Genomic DNA, 21,564 nt, shown 5'->3' with positions numbered 1-21,564 from the left:
ACGCGCGCGCCGTCCGTGACCGGAAAGTACCAGGCGCATAGAGTTAAAGGATATGCAGGCAAGATAACGATTATTGTTGTGGGAAAAGATGAGCCCAAAGGGTGCAAGCTCTCTTAAGAGTGTATGTGCGCTATGAAGCGGAAAATCTTGCGAGGGTCCGGCGTTAACATCGGATGGCAAGAAAGCCACGTGACCAACTGATGACGTCACGTTCCCAAAGCTCCAAAGCTGGACCCAGCGGGCTATACACTCTTAGGCAAAGTTACACCCTTTGGCTTGCCCCTTCTGCCACACAACGATAATCGTTATCTGCCTTGATGCGTTTCCTTTCTTTAACGCTGCGAGCCCGGTACTTTCCAGTAACGAACGGCACGCACGTTATCAGCATAGAACAGTTTACACCCTTTGGAGTGCGCCTTCTGATAACGCGCGTGCCGTTCGTTACTGGAAAGTTCCGGGCTCGCAGCGTTAAAGAAAGGAAACGCATCAAGGCAGATAACGATTATTGTTGTGTGGCAGAAGGGGCAAGCCAAAGGGTGTAATTTTGCCTAAGAGTGTAGCCATGGGGGTGACACACCGGGGCGTCACCGCACCCATATATTTCTCTATTAGCATGCAGACTTCCCAGCCTTCCACCCTCCTTTCCTCCCCTCCCAGTCCACAGTCAAGTGGGTGACCTCCCCCCCCCCCCCCCCCGAAAAAAATTGCCGGGGGCGGGGAGATATGACGATTACCGTTGTGTGGCAAGATACGACCCAAAGGGTGTAAATTTGTTTAGGAGTGTGTCTTGCCCGCATTTTCTTTCTTTAACTCTGCGAGCCGGTATTTCCAAGTCACGAATGGTATGCGCGTTATCAGCATGACAGAATTCTCGACAGGAAGGTAGCAAGCGCACCGTTTTCAAGAAAGGAAACGCAAGCAAAATAAATGACGATTACCGTCATTTATGACGACAAGATACGCCCCAAAGGGTATACCTTCATACGCCCCCAAAGGGTGTATTTACACCCTTTGGGGCTCATCTTGTCCCACAACGATAATCGTAATCTGTCTTGCCCGCGTTTCCTTTCTTTAATGCTGCGAGCCCGGTACTTCCCAGTCACGAACGGCATGCGCGTTATCAGTGTGACGCAGCATTCTCGACAGGAAAGTGGCGTGCGCCGAGTTTTCAAGAAAGGAAACGCAAGCAAGGCAGATGGCGATTATCGTTGTGGGACAAATAAACACCCCAAAGCGTGCAACCGTTTTACACTCTAAGAACAGTTTACACCCTTTGGAGTGCCCCTTCTGCCACACAACGATAATCGTCATCTGCCTTGATGCGTTTCCTTTCTTTAACGCTGCGAGCCCGGTACTTTCCAGTAACGAACTGCATGCGCGTTATCAGCGTGATAGCATTTCCTGTCGGCAATGCTATCATGCTGATAACGCGCGTGCCGTTCGTTACTGGAAAGTACCGGGCTCGCAGCGTTAAAGAAAGGAAACGCATCAAGGCAGATGACGATTATCGTTGTGTGGCAGAAGGGGCACTCCAAAGGGTGTAAACTGTTCTTAGAGTGTAAGTGTGCACATAGAATGTGTGTGCATGCATGACGACACGGCGCATACACGGCGCCCCTTGAGAAACTCCCGTAAACGGTGGCGCCAGATTTCCGTCTACAGGTGTTGCGAAGCCAGCGAACCGCCGGCGTCGTCCCGCCGCGTCTATTTCCGCCGCGCGATGTTCGCCGTGAAAGGACGCTCCATGTATCCCGCGCTTTATAGTGAGAAACTCTATGCCGCCACCTAGCCGTGACTAGCAATATAGTCTTCTCTCTCCCTCTTGGAGGCCACTTCATACACCTCTAATATTCTTCCACCGTAGTCCTGCGGTTCCACTATTCCGTTATAATCATATGTCCGTTCCACAAAGGAAGTAAAAAGTAGTGTTTTCCTTGCTCTATGGTTCGTTCTGTAACTTCAGGCCAGGCTGCTTCAGAAAGAGGCGCCAGGTGGGGTTAGCTTCTGTCAATGCATCCATAGAGTTTTAATTATTGTATAAAACTCTATGGATGCATCAGCCCGCTGTCTGTTTGAGCAACGTTGGTTTGAGCCATAGAGCTGCTTGAGAAGCCTCTCTGCCCTCACATATCCCCGGTTCTCAGATGGCGCATCGATCGGTAGATTTGTCGGGTGGGTGGGGAGGTGTTCAGAGCTTTTCGAATTGATAATGATAAATCTTAGTCCCGGACAAAGGAGTCACTGTCAACGATGAATACTACTACTGAAGTCAAAGTCTGCCTCCTTGGAGTAAGAGAACCGTATGACATGTGAAGTCAACTGCTTATGTCTGAAGCGGAACTGCGCGCCGAGTCAGCTGTTAGAGCGTAACCTGTTCCTATATGCCATGTGATAGTAATGATTTGTGCTGCTGGCCCGTACACCGCAGATGTAGCGCTCCTTCATCATGTCTGAATATTACTATGTAATGTCGCATTCAGATTGAGAACCTGCTGAAAGCTAACCGGGCAGGTCTATTTGCTTGCAGGACTCCGGTGTTGGGAAATCTAGCATCCTGCAGCGGTTTGTGTACAATACGTTTAATTCCAGCGCGGAGAGCACTATAGGGTGGGTATACATTTATAACGTGAGTCGTCCTTATTTGATTGGTGTCCGGTGCTCAAATACCACTTTCTCTGAAGTGGCGCATAGCACACGCTTCTATTAGCTGCTGAAAACTGGCTGTATATGTAGCGCGTCTATTTTGTGATTTCCTAAGGTTAGCATTTTGAGCATAACTTCATATCTTGTATTTGAGGAAACATCTACCCTGCAACATCACGCTCAGTTTGTGCAATGAGTGGGGGAAAAGAAAGGAATACTAAATTATTTTTTGTTTACATTTCGTGACTGTGGGCAAATGGAACTTGTGTACCCAATAAGTAAGGTGGTTGAAAACTAAACTTATTTGCTAGTGAGTAACATGCTATATACGTTGTTATAACAGCACTGCAAAAACTGTGCAAGCATTCAAAAGGATACGCCCGTGTCACGCAGGCAGTTTCACCTTTGTTGTTGAAGCCTGTGTGCGTCGAACTTTTCCAGCGTGACAGAAGTACGAGACATGACTGAGCACAGCAGATTCGAATGCAAGGATGCTTCAGAACTGCATGTAACAGGGCTCAATCAGCGCCAAGTTTGAGCGTGCTCATGTGTTCCCGTGTGACATGAGCTGAGCGCTTAACGAGGAAACAATATGTGCCTTGATAGACATCGATATCTTGTGTTATAAATTTTCGCTGTGAGTCAGCCTTGAACTGACCCATGTGCGGTGCTGTTTCTGCATATGATGACAAACCTTTTGGCTCGTCAGTGTGCACTTGTGACTAAGTAGAGCTGTTCTTCAGCCATGTTATATATATGTATGTGTGTAAATGCACTGTCGAGGGAAAATGGAAACAGTGGAATGCATGCCCGAAGCATAACTGAAGGTATAGTGGGTGCCGTCTGCTTGTCCTCCTTGTCGACATGGGTACACAAATGGTTTTCATGCAGAGTGTGGCGCTGCTTGTCTATTGCGATAATGTTGTCTATGCTATGTTGTTCGATGCTTGTTTTCTCACCCAATTTCCACTGCAACACCATTCCCATCTTGTCAGTACCATTATAGTGGCTTGCACCGTTGTTGCTCGTGCAGCATGATATTGGTGGCACATACTCAGTTTCCTGACCTACATTGCTTTGCTGCAACTGTCAAAGAGCTTCCAGAGTGTAATCATAGTGTGAATAAAGGCAGAAATATATTGCACTACATGAGTGACAATGGTGCTAGCCACCATAACCATACTGGCAAGGTGAGAATGGCACTGCAGTGGGTCAGGTGAGGGAACAAAATCGTACAATACAGTACAGGCAGTGCTGGGCAGTATCGAAAATACATGTATCTTAGATACTCTTTGGGTATCTTGTATTTGTGTCATGATAGGTCTGGCAAGACTTGTATCAGTATCTGTACTTTCGATACGTGAGAAAGAATGTATCATGCATCTTAAGATACAAGATACTGGCTATCGCAACATAACTATAAATGTTGGCTGAACTCCGCTTCTCAAGCTGATACTGCTGTCACTAAGCCACCTGTTTAAAACTAAAGGCAGCAGTATTACTTTATCTTTCGGCCAGCGCTGTTGCTGCTGTACACCTGTCCTGTAAGCCGGTATTGTATTAACGGCGATACGCTTACAGACAAGGTAAAAGTCCACAGCGGTATTTGTGCCATCGTGCAGAGGCTTATTGACATTCTTGTAATTAGATGGCGACCTGCTATAGCTGGTCGGCAAGCAGAGCAGCGACTCCCATCAATTACAAAACTGACAAGGAAAAACTGCTCACAGCGCAGAATGTAAAGAGCTTTCATGTTAAGCAACGGAATGAAAATATTAGTTTGAGCAAGAAAGACAAAAATATTGAGATACTAACAGACATCTTATTCAAATGCAACAAGGTTGGTTCCAAGCAAACATTATTGTGCATACGCATTTGCTGCTACATTATATAGGTGTACAATAAAAAATTTGCAAATGTATTGAAGTATATTAAGATACAAATGGAAAGTATCATATCAGATACAACAATTGCGTTAGTATCTTGTATCTATTTCAAATACTTGTTGCCTGAGTATCTTGTATCATATCATGATACAGTTGAGTATGTTTGCCCAGCCCTGCGTACAGGCAGCATTATCGCAGTAGGGCAAGCAGCCCCACACTCACTGTAAAAACCATATGCAATCCACCGTGGTTGCTTAGTGTCTATGGTGTTGGGCTTCAAAGCACGAGTTCGCGGGATCAAATCCTGGCCACAACGGCCGCATTTCAATGGGGGCGAAATGTGAGAAGACCCCTGTATGTAGATTTAGGTGCACATTAAAGAACCCCAAGTGGTCCAACTTTCAGGAGTCCCCCACTACGGCGTGCCTCATAGTCAGATAGTGGTTTTGGCACGTAAAACCCCATAATTTAATTTAATTTTTTAAAAACCATATGCATGCACATGTGGGCAAAGGTGATTAGCTGACGGCATGCACTGTACCATCAGTTATGCTTCAAGCATGCTGTTTGCATTTCATTTGCCCATGATAGTACATCTGGCCCTTGTATATGTATGAATAATAAGCTGTATGTGTGTGGTAATTGGATACAAATGTTGCAGCATGCTCTCAAATCTTTGGAGTAATGAAGTGTTGCATTTGTGGGCTGCAGGAAGGGTTTACTTGTGTTTAATTTTGTGGTCTGGTTTTATTTTAGGGCATCATTTATGATGAAAAACCTGGTGTTGCATGACCGTACATTCAAATTTAATATTTGGGACACTGCTGGCCAAGAAAGGGTATGCAGTGTGTTTTATCTATTTTCTCTATTTATGCCACTGTTCTTTGGATCTGCATAGTTAAGTTAGTTCTTGTTTCCTTATTATGCATTTCTGGGGCGTGTTAGGTATTGGGACTAAATTCTTGTACTGGGAGCCTCAGGGCTAGTAGCAGGGGTGGCATCAGGGTTTTTCTATTGGAGTTGCAGAGCATGATTCTCCATTTTTGCTGAAGGCGCAGGGACACTCCATTACTTGGCACTTAATGCTGCTAGGAAGGGAGAAAATCATGGAGCTTTGTCCGCCGCCTCCCTTCGCCCCCTTTAGAGCTGCCTCTGGCTAGTAGACATGAAAGGTTGCTTCAAATAAGGGACACAAAAGGTTAGGAATACAATATTAAATTGTGTGCACAGCATTGTGTGCAGAATAATTTGCTTGTAAATTAATGTGTGGTAAAGCAGGTGGCACTTTACTGTGCAAACGTTACGTATATGTCCCACAATGGGGCACAACATTTACAAGCTCAAGCTCTGTTCGTGCACCAGCTTCAATAATTGCATATTTGGCAGCTTCAGTTGTTTGTATATTGTGTAAAACACGAGCTTTCTTTTTTTTTTCTGAGCACCTTAAACAAAACTTATCAGGTGTCAATATTTATTCACAGCAGGGCTAGGAACATCGGGTGCTTGCTAGAAGCTGCCATCTGACATTTCATCAAATAAAAGACCCCGGATAATAGAACTACTATGTGTTATCATGTACATGAAGGGATGCACAGAGAACAGTTTCTGTTATAGCAGCCACAAAATGTAGCATTTGTAATACGATCCTATCCAAGGAACAAGCATTTGTGATAGTGTTTGGGTAGCATCTATGACACTGGGTGTTACTCTACGTACATGTTGAATGTTTGCTTGGCAAGCTTTAAATGACAACTTTTGAGAGTAAATACATTTTGCCGAAGGATTGTGTGCGCAGCACCAGGGATTTCAAAAAATGTTTAGTTCTTTTTTTATATAGCTTGCCTTGTATGGACACTAACTGCATTTCTTATCAATAAATCCTTCTTAGCATTCAACCATGGGATTTTCATTTCTTCATGCAATATTTGAAGAATAATCTTCCCAGCACTTTGGTTTTTAGAGAACTTTGATGTGAATAGAAGTTGTGTTTTTATTAAACTTTTCAGCTATTCTTATATTTATTGTTCAGTTAACAAAACATTTAAAGAGAACATAAAAGTATTGTTTGTCCATAAAATATACATGTTGGTTTGCAGTATCGAGCTTTGGCTCCAATGTACTACCGAGGTGCTGGGGCTGCTGTCATTGTTTATGACATCACATCTATGGTAACTATCTCACACTGTCTCAGATATATTGTCTCTCTGTCTTGTTGTTGTTATAGAGATTTCTGGCTGCCACCTGCTTGTGCAGATTCCATCAGTCTTGTGTAGAGCACTCGAGCAGTTTACTGTAGCATAAAGAAACCCCTGAACATTGCTGCTACCTTTGAAAGACATGTTCTTGTGCCTCTGTGAAACCCTACAGACACAAGCGTGAATGAAGCATCTGCTGCCACATTTAGCTTTTAATGTGGCGCAGGGGACCATGCAAGCAGTCTGGGCAGTATAATGCCACACATTGTATAGCAAGCTGTTTTTGTGTTACTATTATTGTATACAACATACTTGATTGCTGAAATAGGTGAATTGCAGTGATTGCAAATCCCACCAAATGTTTCGGAAAAAGTGCATATGAGCTTACCAACTCAGGCCGACTCACTCTCTGTCTATTATTTGTGTTTTAGTGTATATTTTGCATGTGAATATGGTGTTGCTGATGACATTTGCACATTTCAGGAGAGTTTCAATGCAGTGCAGAGTTGGGTGCGAGAGTTACAGCTTCATGGGGACCCAAACATTGCCCTTGGTATAGCAGGCAACAAGTGCGACTTGGAGGATCATCGAGAAGTGAGTTTAGCAAGTGAGTTATTACCTCTTTATTTCGTTGTTATTACTCATTTGTGTGAGTTTTCATAGCAACTAGTTTGTGTGATGATATAGCTACTTTGCAGTCATTCAACAATTTGGAGGGTTGAATGACCCCAAAACACAATGTTCTAGCACAAGCTTTCCTTATCATCAGCTGTTTTGTGTTATGGAAAACATGAAATGTTTCTAAAAGAACGCGTTCTGGCAATTTGCACTCCTTCCAGGAACACTGTATAGGTGAAAATAACCGTCCTAATGACATTTAAGATATGATCCCTGGCTGCCACATTCTGTTGCTGCAGTCCCACGAGAAACTTGTTTTGCTATATTGTTTAATCAATTTCCCTGTTCATATTGGTTTCCACTGATTTTTGCAAGTGCAAACTTAGAGGCCAGCATTACAGTAACAGTGATAATAAAATAAATAAGGTTGTACTGCTATAATTCTGTATTGCTACTGTTAGTACTTTACAACCACCACAAGTGTTGAAACATCTAGACGACCTCCAAGCTGGTACAGAGCAACTATGGATGTTGTGCAAGGTAGGTAACATTGTCATGTGGCCTATAATGGATGTACAGATAAGTTGACAGCTGGAAGGGCCCATAACTACCTCTGTCAAAAAAATCTCGCTACACTAACCAGCAAGGATGATTTCCTCTTGATACAGAAAGGAGCATAAAATGGTTTGGTAATGCCATTTATCATTTAGTGACTTTGTTAGTAATTCCTTTGCCTACCCATGCAATGATTTGTGGTAAGTTCCTTAAGCTGCTGAAATCATGCTAGATAAGTACGAACATGATGTGCTTACTGTCATATAATGGGTTGCTCAGGTGGAGCAAGATGTTGTTCATGTATGAGGAAGTGCCAAATAAACCGTGCCCATTGCAGACATTGCATCCTTGAGCTTATGATGCTCAATTCAAGGGATAGGGACTACACCTGTCTGTGTGTCCCCACAGTATCATGACAACTGTTTGTACAGATCCTTCGTTGTGTAGTGCAGCACGACAATACGCATTCATTGTATCAGTTCCCATTGTCGCAAGATGAAAGTCATTGTGTAATGTATATTGCCAACGCCGCAAGAAGCCTCCATTGTCTCCCGCTGGGCACCTTCAGCCTATAGATATCCCCAGTGGACCATTTTACTGCGTCGGCCTGGACCTCCTTGGCCCATTTCCAACTTCATCTTCGGGCAACAAGTGGGTGGCTCTTGCGACGGACTACCGTATTTACTCGCTTAATGATCGCACTCGCGTAATGATCACACCCCTGAATTTTGTCGTCAAAATTCGATTTTTAAAATTTCCCGTGTAATGATTGCACCCCAAACTTGCTGTAGCGATATGTCGTGTGCCAAGTCTAGCTAATAGTGATCGCGCTTACCATCTGTCGAATGCTACGCGAACGACTCTTCAAGACAAACCAAGCGGTCTGCACGCACCAAACATTCTTAAGTAGATGCCTCACTTCATTACTTTCATCACTTTCCGCACTTCCATGACAAAAAGAGGTACAACCAAACTTGCCTTTATTATGTGTAGGCTTTATTATGGTTGTGGTCAACAACAACAAAAAAGGCGCCTTTCGATTCTTCTCATCTGCACTCGTGGGCACGCAACAAATCGCGAGCGGCAACGATAGTAGCCACGTTTACACTGATACGTTAGAAGTGTACCCTATTCATACGCCGACTCTTGTAACACAGTTAAGATATTCGCCCACCTTTAGCGGAAACGTGCCGTATTAGGATAGTAGTGAAGACAGATGCCGCAGTTTCTGCAGCATGCCGGCCATGTGTTTCTATGCCACTGGCTGCTAAGCATTACCATTTGTTTCTGTTTCTTCAAAGTGGACATGGCTACGTTATTTCCACAAACTTGCCAATATTAACAATATTATTCATAACTGATATGGAAAAAACTGTTTAAATGCCTGTAATGTACTCACGAGAGGAAAAACAAATCACGTTCGGCACGTTTGCCTTGCTCCGCTGACCACCATTCTTGTTTTGGTGTCCCGCATCCCCCAGCAAACGTGGGATGAAAAATTGTTTTTTCTTTTCGCGGGAAATTTAACCCGTGTAATGATCGCACCCCTGAATTTGCATCAATTCTTCTGACAAAGAAGTGCGATCATTATGCGAGTAAATACAGTATACCACGCATTATGCCATAATGCAGGCCCTCTCTATGAGCTGCGCAACTGATGCGGCCGATTTTCTTCTTCATGAAGTCATCCTACATCATGGTGCCCCACGTCAGCTACTCACTGATAGAGGCTGTTGTTTTCTTTCTAAGGTTGTCGATGACCTTCTTCACTCTTGCTCCACGTCCCACAAGTTCACGACTACTTACCACCCACAGACAAACGGACTTACCGAGCGTCTCAACCGTACACTCACGGACATGCTCTCCATGTACGTGTCCGATGATCACCGGGATTGGGACTGCACCTTACCCTTCGTGACATTTGTGTACAATTCGTCACGTCACATTATTACTGGTTATTCTCCATTCTATCTACTATATGGCCGTGACCCACTCCTGCCTCTTGACTCGCTGCTCCCTTCCGATGCCAGCACTAGCACGTTCTATGCTCACGACGCCATTTTTGCGTGGTCTCAGCATGTTGCGTTGCCCGTGACCGTCTTCTAGCATCTCAAACTAGCCAAAAGCACTGTTACGACAGTCGTCGTCGGGACGTCATTTCAGCCCTGGGTCACTTGTCCTGCTTTGATTAGCCTCCCGTCACGTCGGCCTTTGCGAAAAACTGCTGCTGCGATACGTTGGGCCATACCGAGTTCTTCGCGAAGTCATTAGCCTCAAATATGAGATCACTTGTGACTTCGACATCTTCTACCCAACCAAGAACTGATATCGTGCATGTTTCGCGACTAAAGCCCTATAACTCCCACACTGATTTGACACCCTAGGAAGCATCGAGACGATGCTTCTGCTGCCAGGGGTTGATGTCACGTGCGAGTTTGTGCCGCTGTGGACAAAAGAACAGTGTGAGGTGAAGAGGAGGTTAAAGTGTCTCGACGATCGGTAGATGGTGTTACCCTGACTACTGAGCTACAACCTCGTAACTGTATGTATTGTAAATACATATATTTTTCTCCCCCCGTAACAATATTATACCACTTGAAAAGCATTGAAATGTGGCCATTTCACTGTTTTAGCTATGTTTGGGGTGTTCATTGACGTAAAGTACAAGCATGATGCAATAGATGATGTACTGCAATATTGCATCATGCTTCATGACTGATTTTTTAAGTTTTATGGCTCACCCCAGATTATATCCTATGTCATACATCCTTTGATGGCTGATGGTTGGCAATAGCTGAAGTGAAGAACAGCATCAATTATCATGCCATGGTAGATTTCTTGACTGAGGAGGGAGTAGCACTAGAAAATATTCATGAGTGCACAAGGAATGCCTTCAAGTACTGCGCACCTTCATATGCAGCTGTGAAAATGTGGACAGGTTTGTTTAGGCACGCCAGGAAGACATGCTAAGCTGAGCCGCCGGCTGATCACCCAGTTAGTAACCACTAAAGAAATGTGGCAGAAATCGGAATTTAATAAATGCATAAGTTTTCCATGGTTCGTGTTCTCCATTTGTCACTTTCAGGGATACTTTTGTTCTTACCTGACATGGCATCTGACGTGGCACCTGACTGGAGTGATGTGTTCTACACACTGGCTTTGCAAGTCAGTTGTCACCTAAAAGTGATTGATCAGGAATACAGCACCAGGCTGCTGTAGAGATGAGCATCAGTACTAGGTCTGATGAAGCTATCCTGCATGCACTTACATTCATGTCTAGTCAAAGGTCTGCTTGCACTGTGTGCTGATATGACGACTGGGCAAGGTGGGTCTTCACAGCAGGAATTGGGAGATGGTGATGAAGGCTGGCGTCATCATAGCGAAAATAAGAAGAAAATGTATTAACATGATATGTACTGGGTAGTGACTCTGTCAGTCTCAAGCGATACTGCTTAAAGGGACCCTCACCAGGTCTGGCCTTTTTGAACTGTCAAGCGCCGAGCATACGATGCGCGCTAACGATCGTGTTTGCAAAGAATTACAATGCTGCGCGCCGCAGAAAGATAGGAATTTTCAAACCGAATGCCGTTTTTCCTTCTCCTCGTGGCCGCCGCGCTCCAAACTGGAGGATGACGTACTCCCGTCCCTGAGCCTACGTACTCGAGTCCGCAGTGTGACGTCGCTCGTGGTGACACGCAACTTCGAGAATTATTCAAGACTTCTGTTATCTGTGCAATCTGTTGCTTGAATTGACGAATTGAAGTTCAGAGAAATAATAAAACACACAAACGGAATGTCTGCGTGTTTTTTGTTTTACTTCGCACCTAAGCAAGAGAGCTGTACTTCCGCTTCGTCTGCTTGTTCCCACGGTTATTGCGGTCATGTGCATAGGTACCAAAACTATGCCATTTTCTATCGTGCTCCAGCGCGTGGTCATGCTCTGCGATCCGCTTGTTCTGCCTCAGTATTTGTGTAGCACTGAATTATACTGATAGTGGTGTTTCCTTGTGCACAGCGCGCAAAATTGTGCGCTGCGCGAACGAGACAACAGCTGGCGCGCGGTGCCATCAGCGAAAGTGCGTAGAGCCAGAAAAAAACAAAGAAGCGAGGAGAAAAAAAGCTGAAGGCATATGTGTCATGCGATCCTCGAGGTCTGTTATGGGAGAACGCAGGGAAGAAATTTTGCTTGCGAAGGTTGCTAGACGGGGTGAGTGGAGAGAGCGTCTTTCTTGGCAGTGGAGTCCGCCTGCTGAAATCATGGGTGCGCAGCACTGAAATATTTTAATCTCTGCTATTAATGTGGCTCTGCTATTAAGTTTTGTGGCAGAACGCTCCTTAGAGGACATGTAAAAACTTTCAGCATATAATCAAAATTTGCTATGAGGTCAGGTGAGGGGCCCTTTAAAGGGACAGACAGCCGCTCAGAACATTAATCAAGATAACCATGCTGATAGAATGATTCCCTATTGTAGTGGCTAAAACGAGCCATGCGTTTCTCATTAAACAGATTTATATATTTAATTCATCACTAAAAGTCGCGAAAAATGACCTTTGGGGCCCCAGGCGGCACAAGCATGAAGCTGCATAAGAGGTCCACCATGTGACCTTCTACTAGTGTATGCGGTTAGTGGTATTTTTATTAGTCTTTAAATGCAGTATACTTTTTGTTATCATAAGATTTTCCTAACCTACAATGTATAGATAAGCCTTCGTTTGTAGTGAGCAGAAAAGTGGCGCTGCCTTCGCCTTCGTTATCGATGAGTTGGCTTGGCTCGTCTATCGACAGAACGATGACGACTGGGGCCAGCCAGCCATGACGTAGGCATGTCTGCAGTATTTGCAGAGGGGCAGGGGAGCCCTAGCCCAAGTCCCTGCAGTCTTTGCATTGTGGCCACTGCAGTGGATGAACTGGGCAAGTTCACTTGGGGTAACAGAGCATCGTATCTACCTAGTGATACAGTAGAAGACTGTTGATATGTTTTTAAAAGAACCGAAAAGAAAAAAAAAATGACAGGCAGGAAAGCGTAACAGTGAGGAAGGCCCCAAATTGCCACAGCAACTTCAGTAACAGCTCCAAGTGGCTGCTAGTACAGTTATTAGACGCTTCAGTGGGCTCCTACTGTGACCGGGGATGGTACGTACATGTGTGTATAATTAAGAGACACATAAAATGTTGCATGACAGCGGCCCCTTCCCACTCTTGATATGCTTTACATAGCCGTAGTTGCTTTTGCGCCATAAAACCCTATATAAACTTCACTGCAATGTCTTGTGTAAGCTCAATGGCATGACACAGTTCTATTGCAGTGAAGCTTACTAAAGAGCACCGCAATGCATGTAGTAGGACCCTTGCTGGCCCCAATATAAATGTAGTCCTGTGCTTAGCGGATTTGGCCCAGTGTGCGGGGATCCCTATATGTTTTAGCCGATGAGCACTTTGGGTGCTTCGTTAACTGACCTGTGCACGTTTTATTCTGATATGCTTGTCTGGCTTGTGCAACTTTGATTGCCTATTGCAAACTAAGGTTGCTTGTTGCAGTGCATTCATCGCTTGTTACAACACATTTATCATCTTTGTAGCAACGTGTGACAGCAATTTTCTTTTCAAAATGCTAAATTTATGTGGCCGTCGCATTTAAATGCAACGTAAGATGTGGGAACATTGCAGAATGACAACAAATCAAATAGAAACATAGTACATGGGAGTCGGTGGGATTTAGGTTGGTAGTGTGGAAACATGACGTAGCAGCCAGCAAAACACAACAGTAAGGGACATATCAACGGGGTTCCATTCTCTTTTTTTCTATATTCATTGGTGCTCTGTAGCCACATGATGTAAAATTAAGTGTCAATCTATTGGTGTTTGTATGCCATATGCACATTCTCATTAGATGAAATCAAACACATTTTTTTCACATTAACGCAAATTGGGGGGGAAAAAGCACAATGAATGGCTTGAGAAATTCTCAACCTTCACACAAGAGCTTTAACAACATGACAGAGCAGAAAGACATGACAATTGTAAATATAGTATAATAGAAGCAGAATTATGAAAGCATCTCTGTATAGTTTAATTATAACTTCAACATCATCTGTATCCCAAATTTGAGGTCTCAAACATCCACGAGAGGAAACAGAAGCACAGAAGTATCATGGCAAAAACAACTTGAGACACATAGAAACAAGAATAACAAAGACATGATAATATGTAGTGTTTAGTGGCTCGAAGGCCAGATATGGCCCTCCAGCCACTAAAGCACTGGAGCAAGACATTAGAAAGCAACTGCATCAGCTGAATCTGACCTCCCTGCCTGAGTGATGTCCAGACCAGATCTGTCAGATTCGTTCAACCAATCAGGTAGGATATTTTCCAACAATTGGAGGTCATACATTAATGGCACGTTGGTACCTTGCAAAGCTCTCCTTTGTGTTGTATAGACTGATTTGTTATGCTTTAAAATTGCCATGTCGTTTAACCAGAAGTTTTCATTTTATATTCAAAATATACTCCTTGGCTTATGTGTACCAGTAGATTTATTTGAAGAAATTAGGCACAAGGAGGGTTCAACAGACTGTTAGAAATCATTCATAAAATTATTTTTTCTAGCCTTCAGGTGTCTGAGAGCAGGATTGTCTGCATTGTGGTTCCACAGAACCAAGTGGCAATAATTTAAATAGTGGAAAAAGATTCGTAAATTTAAATGTTTGCCAGACTCAATTTCGGAAGAGGATGGTGCAATCTGTCGTGGATCTAGCCTTGCAAAGGCATGCCAGCAGTTGCTCCGCCTGAATGTCTCCTTTTACCATGCAGGGATGAACCTGCATATGAACATGCAGTTCATCGCAGCATACAGTTCACTCCATATCCTTTGGGGCTATCAACTGCATTACCCAATGGGTAGTTGATGTCTGCATGATGCGAAGCATTCATGATTTGTAGAGAACGGTTGTATGGATAATGTAGCTGTTGTGTAATGCACATTTGTGTAGAGATTATGTGTTTATATTTATAATAAGACAATGTTTCTGATGACAAGATAGAAGATGGAAAGCAAACTAAAACCCGTTGTTCCAGTGGTACATACTTTTAGACCACACTATCACTGGGATCAGATTATGAAAAATGGCATGGTGAGCTGCATTATTACCTGAATCGGCCTATGAAAAATCGCTATATGAGCTGCACTGTCTCCAGGATTAGCCCACCAAAACTGTGTATACCTGGCCTGGCAGTTTGCACAGGAGTGGCTGCACTTGAAATTGAAATTCGACATTCGACAATTGAAATTCGACATTTTATGCAAACAAGTACAGTCGCTGATCGATTTTTCTTACGCAGAAAGGGGTCGCAGAATTTTCCGAATTATCGGGCAATCGAAAAAAGCAAATTTGAATGAGAAAACAATTCTTTTTAATGAATTTGGGAGTTGGCGACGAATAATAGTTTCATGCTGTAAGAGTTGGGGTCTGGCATGTCAAATGGGGTAGCTGGCCCATGCCGTCGTCCGACTGATCGACACTGAGGACATTGTTGAAGGGTGGAGTGTGTTCTCATCGAGTACGAGGAGTACTGGGTTTTTTAATATCTACATGAAAAGTGGAGAATATTACATCTCATCAGTCTAGCATGACTCTAGTGAAGCACTCCGAAAAGCCAAAAAAGTTCCCTTCCCCCTCTGTCCTTCCTAGATCCCTAGGCCAGGGAGAACTGCCACCCCCCTTTGTCCATTCGGAGTGTCCAAAGTCGAAGGACCCGTGTTGAGGGTGAGGGTTCACACAATCACAACCGCAGCTTTTTTCACTGAACACACAAAAAGGAGGGGAGCTTCGTAGACCGGGATTGCCATGCTCGACTCAAGCTGGCTCGTCTTGGTTCCTCGTATGACCCTGCAGTTAGCTGGAGCGTCCGTCATATGACCGTGGCAGTTACCAGAGTCCGTGGCGGAAAACCTTGGAACACTTTTTTTCGAGGTTTTCTTGCTCCCATTGGTCCGTGAAGGCGACAGTGAACCAACAAACAGTTCTTGGTCCACCAAAGGTGTCTCGCCTTCCGGGCGCTGCAGGTCTGTCCGAAGGTGATGCATTGTTAGCTTCATGAAGCCATTCATCGCAGTGAGGCAGGAGAGGCTAGGTCACTAACCCCGCTGGCCGATCTTAACAATGCTGTGTACGTCGACGGTATCTTCGACACTGGTGGTATGAATCGAGCGAAGCTAGCCACACCGGCCCCGCAACTGATAGCGTCGCTCGCACTGGGACGATGCTATCAAGAAAAGTGCCGGCAGTGGGGAGCGAATGCTTCGTCTGGCTGTCACTCCAACAGGTCGCCAAAACTTTAGATTACGCAACCTCCAATACTAAACACATGGAAAGACAGCTTACATAGTGCCATGCCATCTCGGCACGCCCACTTTTTGTACACGCGGCAGATTACCTCTAATGTTAGATTACCTCTAATATTAGATTACCTCTAAAGCAGGGTGAGCGGCTGCGTTTGCACTCAGCCACGCTTACAGCCATGCACAGCCACAGTGAGGCAAGTGCCATCTTACCCCCCACTTCGCCCCGCCCCCTCACACGCGCTTGATCGCGTTACTGCGAGCTCGCTGCCCTTTCCCTTTGCTTGCGCGGGAAGGCATCACATGTGTAGCCACCATTTTTCTTGTCTCACCCTTGCACACTTTCACTCGTTCCTAAAGCACACAGTGCTTGGGTGCAATACGATCTTATCACACTTAGGCTTTATACAGAACATGATGCGGCTTGGCTCCACTTCGATGGTTGCTCTTGCCTTGTGGGGCGCGATTTAAGAGATGCGTTTGCAAACAACCGCTTGTAATTCAATCATTTGACCATCTGCGTCCACGGAAGTTTCCATTTATTATCTCGGCATTCCTTTGTGGTGACAGTGAAATTTCATTATATTGAAATCTCATACAAACACACTTCACTATATTGAGGTTCTATATGTGCGGTGTTCTATGAACAAGAGGTTATGAAAAGGTAAATACTTCGTTATATAGAGAATTTCATTATATTGAAGTTCGTTAGCCTGCCCGCCTGCCTAACTGTATTAGAGCGCTACACTCACAGAACAAAGTTGTCGCAGGTACACATGCTGTACATGCATGTGCACTGATGGCTAGCAATTGATTTGAGGAGTAATCCACACTGACCCAGGTTCCAACAGCCCGCCAGTCACCTCACGCCAGCCTATTCTCACGGTGAATAGTGCATTTGAATATTTCGTACTTTGTAGTACAAATTGCAGTCTCGCTTTAAAAACTCGAGCAGGGCAGGTTAAACTTCTGTAAAGTAGCCTCCGTGTAGCAAGGAAGTGCTCAGCGCAGCAGTGGAGTCTTCCAGCCAACGTCACACACAAGAGGCTTCCACTCAAACTTCTTGGGGTTAATAGCAAGCAAGAGATCAAGACTTGGAAGCACAAAAATTGTTTGCCCATAAAATTTAAATAGCCCTTTGCAACAAATATCATGGCCATAAGTAGTTGGGATTAGAATGGTGTTCTGCTGATTGATTACCTACTACCCAAAACTTACAACAGTGGGTGCCTGTCGTGCATTATTTGTGTGGAGCCATGAGATCAAATGCAGAAAAACATTTTGCTCCTGCATGACAGTGCTCTGGCCCAAACATAGAAAAACATTCTGTACGTAAACGTGAGTTTGAAGCAGGGCTGCCAACACGAAAAGTCAGAATTTCCCTATCCGATGCGAAATTTCCCTCATTTGTCTAAATAATTACATAATGCTAAATATTTGTTGTTTTTTTCATAAAGTCCATTTTTACGATGAGAAATATTATTACATAGCCTTTACACCTCGCATACATTTCACAAAAATTTGTTCTGCGGGCTAAAACCGTGGCCAAAGCAAATTGGCAAGGTGAAGTGTTACCGGGAGAGATCCAAACTGACAAATGAAATCCCATCTTTGGCTTATATGTAATGCACCTCATCAGAACATGTACTGCTTTAATAACTTTTTTGCTAATTTTTGCTGAAAAATATTGTTCGAGTGCTCTAGTGTTACGAGATGATCACAGAACAAACTGCCAAACAGCTGGAGGTGGTAGCCCAAACATAGCCAAAGCTGCGGATATTCGACGTTATCTCGGAAAAAAAATATAAATTACCTTTAAAATTCCAGCTATATACGGAACTCAATGTTTCCTTCAAACTAGCAAGATTTTCCTTATTCCCACTTGGACCTGAAAATTATCTTAATCTGAGGAAATTTCTATCGAGTTCGCAGCCCCGGTTTGAAGTCTCAAAATTCCCTGTCTATTTACTGTGCCTCATTCCAAGTGTCATCTGTTTGTTTTGATATTTGAAGAAGCACTCTTGAGGATTGCAATTTCATGATTATGATGAACTCGTAGCGGCTGTTTAATACTGTTCACAAAAGTGCAACGAAAGTTTGGGAAAGTAATATTTGAGTAAAGTTTATTCATGGGGTGGGGCTGGGTTAAAAAATAATGTGTTCTTATTTTGTTTAATTAAGGCATCAAATCAGGCTAGTTTGATAGGATTCTTTGAACAAACAAAACTCAGCGCTAAGACAAAAGACAACGATAGGAGTGCACAACACAAGTGCTGTCTCACAACCAAAATTTTATTCAGATTTACCTGGAATATGCATACATACAGAAGAAAGGGAAAAAAAGAAAGACACTGCAACGCAGCAAGAAGTCAAGTAATTCTGTGTTGTGGTACAGTAGACTTCCATTAATTCAACTCTGGTTAATTCGACTTTTCGGTTAACTTGATCTCGATCAAAGGTCCCAGCCAGCGCCCATTCATTTCTGTGTGAGCAAACTTTCATTATTTCGATTCTGAAATTTACCTTTGCCTGATAATTCAAACCTGACCAGTCAGCATGCACGTGCTTGACTCCTTCTATGCAGCTCCATTAGCGACCCCTTTTAATGGCCGGCGAAGCCTAGGGGCGATGAATACATTGAACACGCGTTATCTCTCTTCAGAAGCGCCTATTTTCAGCAAGCCTATGAAGATTTTCAAGTAATAGGTGTAGCTCACAATGTCCGATTACTATTTGCCCGATTCTAACCTGTGCCATTTTTTTTTTACCACGACAATTGGGGCAGAAATTGCCTGCACGGCGAAATCGGATATGAAACCAAACAGTGTTTGTAGCGTTTGTATGCTTTACTGCATAGCACGGCTGTATTAACCCTGAGAACGAACTACAGGGGCGCTGCAAACACCGCTCATGTGACGTCAGGGCCGGTATTTTGTAGCGATGCCTTTTTCGATTCTATGCTTTTTCAGGCTTTTCGCGCTTGGCCACTGTTCAGAGCGACGGTTTGCCCACATTATCAACGCGATCAGGCGGCCGTGTGTGGTGGATGATAAGAATAGCATAGAATAAGGCATAAGGCATCGCTACAAAATAGCGGCCCAGGGCAAGTACTCGCGCTTGTTGTCTGCTGCAGTTCGGGGGGGGGGGGGGGGGGGGGGGGGCGTCCGGGCGCCTTCTGCAGTGTTTTCGTTTGTTTGCTCTCGTTCCCTCTGCTTGTATACTTATGGCGGTCGGCTCAAATATATCTTTACGACGTCTTCATTCGGGAAAATTTATTCAAAGAGCTTATTTCTTAGACGACAATTCAGTTCTCAAAGGCAACGCTACAGTGCCAGCCGAAGGAGCACAGACCAGCCCAGTGCGGCTTTTTCATGCGCGGATCGACAACCGCAAAAACATAGCATATAAGAATCCAGTTATGATACCATACCAGCAGCGGTGCAACAAGTATATCACAAACGCTGGCTATATATGACTTCTACAACATTTACGTTGATTTTAACCAGCTACAACAGGTTTGCTCACGATGAGTAGTTCATGGTATAATATCGAATTTTTGCATTTCTCAGAAACGCCCGGCAGTAACACTGGGACTTAACTAACACTGCAGTTTACATTATACCAGCCCCACTTGGCTTCTGCAACTACTCAAAATTAGGCGGTTCTTCACGTGTTTCATGGCGGTAATTTTAAGTCAAGCTAATTTAGGCTTACAGCTGTTTGCAGAATACAAAAAGGAATGTACCAATATATACTCCTTTTACTGTGCTACACATTCAACTTACTTGAGCAATTTACTGGTGTTTGTTGCTTGAGGAATATACATGACGAATCTGCTTGGCTATCTGACACAGGCCGCTCGGCCCAAATTTTTTAGTGAAATATGAATTTTGGATTGCATGGCTGCAGCCAGAAAGAAGCTGAACCGTCATTCATTAGTAGTATGGGACACATTGAAGATATAATTCCCCGGTGGAGGGTAAAAAATCAAGTGAAATATGTAAGGCTTGTTGTGTCTTCCTTACGAAGGTTTGCGAGGTTCTCTTTTATGTACTGACGAAGCGAATATTTCTCCGGTTGTAGAGTTAAACAACGCTGGATCGAGACATGGTGAAGCAGAAGGTGCTTGAATTTTGCTTTTCTAGGCAGCCTAAGCTGTGCAGCAGTACTCTAGTATAGTTTAGGCATTGCAAGTGGCGCTGTAAAAAAACTGCTTTGTTTTCAATTCGAGCTTGTACGGTACTGATGGGTTTCACGAACAATGCGTGCCTCGCCATTAGTACAGTCGGTTGCTAACGTTGTTCGAGGTCTGCGCCATAATGTCGATAAAGGCTACTGAGGGCCACCATGAAACATTTCATCGCTTGCTATTGCTTGGCTCTCGATCTTCACCACAAAACTTGTCTTTCAGGTGATTGCTACTATGGTATATGTGAATTAGCTATGTAAATAATCTACATAACACGCCATTGGGTTAGCAGCCATGATCAATTCGTTTTATGGGGGCTTGTTTCAGGGAGCGGTGAAAGTAGTAGCAAACTTTTTCATACGAAATGCGTGCCGAACTCTTTCTTTTACGCATTAATAAAGTGCCCATATTTGACTAGAACAACTCACCAGAGTAATAAGAATCATGATGAGAGCTTCGCAGGGCAGTGTCTAACACGAACAACACGTTGACACCAAATACCAAGATTTTTCTTCCATGTAGAATGTCTCTCATAGCTAAGTACTAAGGGAATGTTACGTATTTAGCGAAGCATCGTACGCAACTTCTTGTATTGAATTTGCAGACATTCTTTTTTTACGCAAAATTTATGGACAGACACGGTGCATATATGCATTGCAAAACTAGTAGAGCCAGTCAACGTTACATGACTTGCGATATCCAAGCCGCAAACTTTCTCGACTCACGCACTTTTGAAGAATGAACAGTGGTTCAGGCATGGCAGCAGAAAGAAGCCGACATACCCCTCAATAACTATGGCTCGAGCCACCCATACCCCAAGCATACACGAAGGCAACGAGCGCGCGCGGCCGCCGAGCGAGCTGGAGCGAGTGGCGTCCTGGCCGTTACATCACTCGCGAGAGGGCGCCACTCCAAATTCTTGCCGCTAATTGCGGTTTAGCAGACGTAAGGAAACTTTCCGCCATTGTGCAACACATAGTAGACCCTTGCCCATTTTTCTTGCTACATCATCGGGCACGCGTTAGATTTATATTTTGCTTAGGAGCTTCAATGCCATTTATATGTCAGTTTTCTACTTTGGACACAGAAAGCATGCATGCATTTGATTCGGGGGCATGTTTGAATCAAGTAAATACTGC

General features: G+C 44.1%; 1 protein-coding gene across 3 annotated transcripts in view; it reads left to right on the top strand.

Annotated features, from left to right (window-relative positions):
• The first annotated feature begins 2,077 nt into the window (after nt 1-2,077).
• LOC126543901 (ras-related protein Rab-22A-like) overlaps nt 2,078-21,564 on the top strand; it is a 31,887-nt gene continuing 12,400 nt past the window's right edge. Inside the window, exons 1-5 of one of the 3 annotated variants that reach the window (XM_055061937.2) lie at nt 2,078-2,289; nt 2,528-2,607; nt 5,286-5,367; nt 6,626-6,697; nt 7,208-7,331. In XM_055061937.2, the coding sequence (XP_054917912.1) occupies nt 2,251-2,289; nt 2,528-2,607; nt 5,286-5,367; nt 6,626-6,697; nt 7,208-7,331 (397 nt within the window). In that variant the 5' untranslated portion in view covers nt 2,078-2,250. Of the gene's footprint in view, nt 2,290-2,320; nt 2,465-2,527; nt 2,608-5,285; nt 5,368-6,625; nt 6,698-7,207; nt 7,332-21,564 lie in introns of those variants that run through there. The other 2 variants (XM_050191042.2, XM_055061936.1) reach the window with 2 other exon arrangements.

Source organism: Dermacentor andersoni, chromosome 1 (genome assembly GCF_023375885.2).
Source record: "Dermacentor andersoni chromosome 1, qqDerAnde1_hic_scaffold, whole genome shotgun sequence".
NCBI classification, from domain to species: Eukaryota; Metazoa; Arthropoda; class Arachnida; order Ixodida; family Ixodidae; genus Dermacentor; species Dermacentor andersoni.
This window is presented reverse-complemented; position numbering and strand designations above follow the sequence as displayed.